Genomic DNA, 6,546 nt, shown 5'->3' with positions numbered 1-6,546 from the left:
ATAGATAATATCTTCTGAGCAAGATTAACAACACTTTATCTAGACCCAAGTTATGTAACATGATTGATCGAGATCCTTGCTACATAGTAATAACTTATATAACATATTTCATATAGCATTATAAATACCAAATCATAACTATCAGATTAAAAAAAATATCTTTTTTATCAATATATTTAATGCAATCTTAACTCTCGAGATCCCTTCAAACTTGAGTCTCTTTCAGAGAAGACTGTCCCCGTACCTTGTTTGCCGAGCTCCACGACGACCTCTTTTCACAATTCACGTGACAAGAATTCCATCCAGCCGCCTTCCAGATCCCAAATCCAGCTCACTAAACAAAGCGCCAAGCCGAGCCCGAGCCCACCGAAGCAACGCATCCCCGCTCCCCTCGCCAGCCGCGCCGTCCCCTCCAAATAGCCCCCCAAATTCCCCATCCCAAACACAAACCACGCCAGCCATGTCGTCCCGCCTCCCCTCGGGCGGCGACCACCGCGGGGCCGACGCGGGCGACGCCGCCCTCGCCCGAGACATCGTGACTCTCCACAAGGCCCTCTCCCTCGACCCCTCCACCCGCCGCCGCCGCTCCCTCCCGCTCCCCTCTCCGTCCCCCACCGAGCAGGCGCGCCACAAGCCCCGTCTCAGGCCTTCTTCTTCCTCCTCGCGCAAGCTCCTGCCTTCCGCCGCCGCCAACCCCTCGTCCACCTCCACCTCCTCGTCGTCTTCGTCTTCGTTCTGGAAGAAGTCCCTGACCGCCATCTCGCACATGGGCCGGCGCCGCCTCGACTGCGCGTTCACGCTGCACGTGCGCTCCGTCGACGGCCTCCCCGCCGTGCTCGACGGGTCCCCGGTCTCCGTCCAGTTCCGCCGGATGTCCGTGTCCGCGTCCACCCGCCCCGTCGCGGCGGCACTCGGCGCCGCCGCGTTCGAGGAGGCACTGACGCTGCGCTCCCCGGTCTACTTCTCCCGCGGCGCCAAGGCCGCGGTCAAGTACGAGCCCCGGTCCTTCGCCGTCGCCGTCTCCGCCTCTTCGCTCGACCTCGGCAAGCACGAGGTCGACCTCACCCGGCTGCTCCCGCTCTCCTTCGACGATCTCGAGGACGGCGGCGACTCCGGGTTCGGGAAGTGGAGCACGAGCTTCCGGCTCTCCGGCCCCGCTCGCGGTGGGCGGCTCAACGTCACCTTCTCCTGCTCGCTCGTCAGTGGCGCCGGCGGCGACCAGGACAAGACCGGGACGGTCGCGGGGCTGAGGCGAGGGTCGATGGCGTGGCCGGTATCAGTGCAGGCGCCGACGCCAGTGCCAACGCGGAGCAGGGACGTGAGGGTGCTGCACGAGGTGTTGCCGAGCTTGAGGTCTGCAAAGGCGCTGCCTTTTGTTGGTGATGGGGGTCTTAATGCGAGGAAGGAGGAGGTGGTGGCAACATTAGACGACTGCGAGGAGGGATCGCCAGAATCGAAGCATTGCACATCAGTAGAGGTTAAGAAGGTGGACTTGGTGCATCCAGAAGGCGATTGCGACGGTGCGGAGTTTAGTATTGTTGAACATGGAGTTGAGGTTGCCTCGGATGATCCAGAAAGGCTCAAACATGTGGAGACTAGCAATGTGGCCGTTCAAAAGGAGGAATTTGGGTCTAAAATTGATGAAGAGGGAAAGGTCAAACCTGTGGTAGCAAATGATGATCTCACTGAAGATCAAACTGTTGTAGTGAGGCCAGAAGAGGTGGTTAGTGATGATGACCTCGCTGCAGATCAGGCTATTGGAGTGAAATTGGAAGAGGCGGCCAGCAATGTTGCTCTTCAAAGGAAGAATGTGGGAGACAAGCTGGCTGAAATGGCCAAAGCAGTGTCACTGTCTACTGCAGCGCTGGAAGAGGAGGATCAGTTGGCAACAGATGCTGAACTGGAGGATCTGGAGTGTATATTTAACCTCTCAATTGTTGAGCCGGAAGAATTCAACTCACCAACTGTTGAACATAAGCTTTCGAGGCGATTGAGCTGTGTGGGTGTGACTGATAATTACAAGTTCACCGGTAGGAAGGGCAGGTCACGCAGCATGGATGGTTCATCTGATCATGTTGCTAGCGAGTTCTTGGATATGCTTGGGATAGAGCATAGTCCATTTGGGCAAACCTCAGATGGTGATTCTGAGTCACCCAGAGAGCGGCTTTGGAAGCAGTTTGAAAGGGAAGCATTAGCATCTGGTGATGTTATTCTTGGTTTGGACTTCGACGATGGAATGGAAGAGCCTATTTGTGAGGATGTAGTAGAGGATTTTGATCTCTCCGCAATCATACGCGAGGCTGAACTTGAGTTTCAGAATGGAAGTCAGCCCGTAGATACCAGATTTCGAGCTAAGTCGCTGGAAGATGAGGAAACTGAAGTGTTAATGCGTCAGTTTGGGCTAAACGAGAAGTCCTTCCAATCTTCTCCGCCTGGAAGTAGAAGTGGGTTTGGTAGCTCCATTGACATCCCACCTGATCAGCCCCTTGAGCTACCACCATTGGCTGATGGTTTAGGTCCATTTATTCAGACACAAGATGGGGGATTTCTGCGGTCAATGAATCCAGCCCTGTTCAAAAATGCAAAGAACAACTGCAGCTTGGTCATGCAAGCTTCTTCTCCGATTGTACTGCCAGCTGAGATGGGCTCTGGGATTATGGATATATTGCATGGTTTGGCCTCGGTTGGAATTGAAAAGTTATCAATGCAGGCCAACAAACTTATGCCCTTGGAAGATGTTAATGGCAAAATGATGCAGCAGATTGCCTGGGAGTCTGCCCCAGCTCTAGAGTCTGCTGAAAGGTTAGAAATCTTCCTTTTATGCTTGTTTGTGTGTTTCCCTACTTTATCTTATGCCTTGGTTAAAGGTTTTTTCTTTTACCAATGAAGATATGACCTATTGGACAAGCATAGCATGGATGCTTTGGTAGGAGGAGGCAGCAATGCTTCCCTTGGTAAGAAGAGGTGTGCTGATCTGTCATCATCATTGGGTGGGGAAAATGCTTCAGAATATGTTTCGCTTGAGGATCTTGCGCCATTAGCTATGGAAAAGATTGAAGCCCTTTCTATTGAGGGTTTGCGGATACAATCTGGCATGTCAGAAGAAGAGGCACCCTCAAATATCAGTGCTCAGCCTGTTGGGGAATTTTCATCCTTGCAAGGAAAGTCTGCAGAGAATACCTGGTCCCTTGGTTTAGAGGGAACTGCAGGCTTGCAGCTTCTGGATGTTAAGCAAACTGGAGATGAAGTTGACGGTTTAATGGGCTTGTCAATCACTCTAGATGAGTGGATGAGGCTTGATTCTGGGGTAGTGGATGAAGAGGGCCAATACAGCGACCAGACATTGAAGATACTTGCTGCCCACCATGCTAAATCAGTGGAGTTAGTTGCTGAAAGCCGGAGTGGAGACAAAAAGAGCAGGAGATCTGGTAGAAGATGGGGTTTGTTAGGGAACAACTTCACTGTTGCTCTCATGGTTCAACTGCGTGACCCGCTACGGAACTACGATCCAGTTGGCACTCCTATGCTTGCTTTAATTCAAGTGGAAAGGGTTTTTGTACCCCCAAAACCCAAGATCTACACTACAATCTCAAACAAAGGCAACAGTGAGCAAGATGATGAAGAACCCGAGACTGAAGAGTTTCCAGATAAGGCATTGGTCACGGAAGATAAGGTTGAGGAATTCGAAGATTCCGTTCCTCAGTTCAAGGTTACAGAAGTGCATGTTGCTGGTTTCAAGAGTGAACCTGAGAAGACAAAACCATGGGGTAATCAAACGCAGCAGCAGTCTGGATCAAGGTGGCTGCTTGCAGCTGGCATGGGCAAGGGCAATAAGCATCCTCTGATGAAATCCAAAGCTATTTCAAAGCCAACCAAAGAGGCAGCTATTCAGGCAGGAGACACCCTCTGGAGCATTTCGTCGCGCATTCATGGAGCAGGGACCAGATGGGGCGAGCTAGCAGGACCTAAGAATCATTCGCGGAACCCAAATATCGTCCTCCAAAAGGGCAAAAGATTTCTTTGATGGCTTGGTGATTCAGTAGTTAGCACTTAGATAGGTCTCTCTGGTAAGGTGGGTGCTTATTTATCTGCAATCGGACGTTGCCGGAAATGTTCCTATTGGATTGTTAAATCATGTACATTGAGTTCTTTTGCATACTGAAGTACTGAACCATCTAGGACCAGTCCTTTTTATATGCTTGCAGTGGGTTGTGTTCCTTCTGAACTCCCTTGGGCTCAACGGTACAGAGAAACTGTTGTTTCTCTGATCGCAACTCACAATTAAAAGATCGGTTTCTGCCTTTGAAGGTGCAATACCGTGTTCCCATGTAGCTTTGATATTGATATCATACATCTCTAATTAGTGCTGCCTATGAAATTAGGCAGACCTGTTGCGACGTCATGCTACCTGTGAAAAAAAAAGACGATTTCGCTGAACATGCTAGATTGATCTGCCGTTCCCTGCGGCAATTTAGTCTTTTACTAACGCATAAACCATCTCCCTTTTACAGATGGGCAGCATTGCAGCATGGAGCTTTCTGGGCAGGTTAGTGCAGCAGTGCAGGTTAGCAAGAGCTCAAGGCATCCCATGGTCGCAGTAGATGTAATGATTCTATGATCCTATCTATGAAGGTCCCCATGATCTCATAAATAAAAGCTTAGTTGGTTGGACATTTGTCTAAGGAATTTGCGGGCGGTGTCTCGGTCGACGGCTCATCAAATCATCATTCAGCACAGGGCTAAAGACAATCCACAGAATCTATTCTCATGATCCCATCCAGTGGGACGCTTGATTACTGGCCATTGGTCTCATCCAGATGACGGAACTCTCGTTTTTTTACACGAAACGCGAGTCTTCGGTCTCTTTCTGCCTGGATCCCGTCCTCATTTCCGCGTGCTCGACTTGAGCAGCGCCAGTAGTTCCTGCCAAGTCGTTTCATCAGATTTCATCACACTCCAGTTTGTAGAGCTTGAAGTAGAATCACGGAACACTAGAACTGATGCTAGTTTTTTTTAGAAAGCCATCATGACACCTTGATATATATCAAATAAGTATTACATTGTTCATTAATTCTGATAAAATGAACGGTGAAGGTTCCTTAATCTGAACATAAAATTAGGAACCGATGCTAGTTAGTTGCGTAAGGTGCTTCGCATGGATAATTTCTCTCTCTAAAACCCAATGAAGATGTGCGTGCAGTGGCGGAGTTTAAAGCGAAATTCAGAGGGAGCCGATAAAACTAAATAGACTCCAACTAGACTATAGGAGAGGGATCGAATCAATAAAATATTAAAAATTAAATGAAATACAGAAAATACATTATAAAATATAGAAAAAAATATTGAATTAAGGTGAACAGTACCATAACTTTGTCCCTACCGTGATATGTTGGATTGAAAGTAGACCGTCCAGATTTGGTGCTACAATGCTCATATACAATAAAAATTTGCATAGTAGTCTTGTGAGCAGCACGAGCGGCACAGTATTTCGCTGGGAATTACTGTTCACGCTCTCATGAATTATCCACAGGCTGTTCGCCCTGCTTAGCAACGTAGAAGCCTGTTCCGCGCGAGAGTGACGCCGCGGGTCGCAGGGGCCGATCCAACGCGCCCGCACGTGTGATGATGCATTGCTAACAGGGCCAGTTCTTCCCTTTACGAAACCCAGGTTGGAAGATCACATCTATCTTAATGAAGCACCTGGGACGTCTTCCTATCCGTGGTCTCATTTGTGATCATTGTGAGGCTTACATGTTTACTGACCGATACCCATGGGCATTTCGCTTGCCCGCGAGCTTAATTGCCGCATCTGAAAGGAAGATGACAGTTTCAGGCTACAGAGTTGTAAGCAAGGTAGCCATGAAATGCAGTATTTCTTTCAAAAGATGAGATGATCAGAGCCTCGACTATTTCTGGATCCTGAAAATATCAAGATAAAAGAACCCTTCTGAAAAACAGTTCCTGGAGAATTCCAGTCTGTCTTCTGTACTTACAGTTTCAGACTCCATTTTCCAAAATTAAATTAATGTGGGCTGAAATGGACAGCACGCCACAATGAGTCGGTGGTTGCACATCGTCTCCATCATTGCCGGTGGTGGTTGATCTCTTACCTTCTCCAGCCACTTTTCCCCTACTGCACTTGTAAAAGAGTGAAACGTACACTGAAACCAGTACGAACCCATGAGTGGTCAGGCCTGAACGGACGCCAACACCCAACCTCCCTGTGTCCCTAGCTGTTTCAAACTTTGCTGTGCCCGTCGCCGCGTCATCAGACCTGTACGCACCGTTTCATACTCCAAACCAACTCGATCGTATGGATCGTGCGTTCGTTCGCGTTCGCACGTTGTGGCGACGACGCGTCCTGCAGCTGTTAAAAACCCGGGATCGTCTTGGACCCCAAAAGAAATGCGGTGATCTTGGTGCCGTTTCGGGCTCTTCGCATCTTCCTAGCTGGTGGAGAAACGTACCTGCACGACCTTGGCCACGAACGGATGAAAAATAAAACGTACCTTTCGCGTGCTAGCTTAGCTAGCTCTTCCATTTGTT

At 49.3% G+C, this 6,546-nt stretch overlaps 1 protein-coding gene across 1 annotated transcript; it reads left to right on the top strand.

The window, feature by feature from the left end:
* The first annotated feature begins 321 nt into the window (after positions 1–321).
* On the top strand, positions 322–4,301 carry LOC133919227 (protein PLASTID MOVEMENT IMPAIRED 1-RELATED 1-like). Its single transcript, XM_062363563.1, has 2 exons — positions 322–2,802; positions 2,890–4,301. Exons 1-2 carry the CDS (start codon positions 461–463, stop codon positions 4,022–4,024), a joined length of 3,477 nt encoding a protein of 1,158 aa, XP_062219547.1. The 5' UTR covers positions 322–460; the 3' UTR covers positions 4,025–4,301.
* Positions 4,302–6,546: the final 2,245 nt, after the last annotated feature.

This window comes from Phragmites australis, chromosome 1 (genome assembly GCF_958298935.1).
Source record: "Phragmites australis chromosome 1, lpPhrAust1.1, whole genome shotgun sequence".
Lineage (NCBI taxonomy): Eukaryota > Viridiplantae > Streptophyta > Magnoliopsida > Poales > Poaceae > Phragmites > Phragmites australis.
This window is presented reverse-complemented; position numbering and strand designations above follow the sequence as displayed.

What these genes read in the sequence shown, in the direction of transcription:
- LOC133919227 (XM_062363563.1), top strand. Translation starts at nt 461, where the DNA reads ATGTCGTCCCGCCTCCCCTCGGGCGGCGACCACCGCGGGGCCGACGCG. An exon ending in GCTCTAGAGTCTGCTGAAAG is followed by an intron (nt 2,803 to 2,889) that starts GTTAGAAATCTT and finishes TTACCAATGAAG; the next exon opens with ATATGACCTATTGGACAAGC.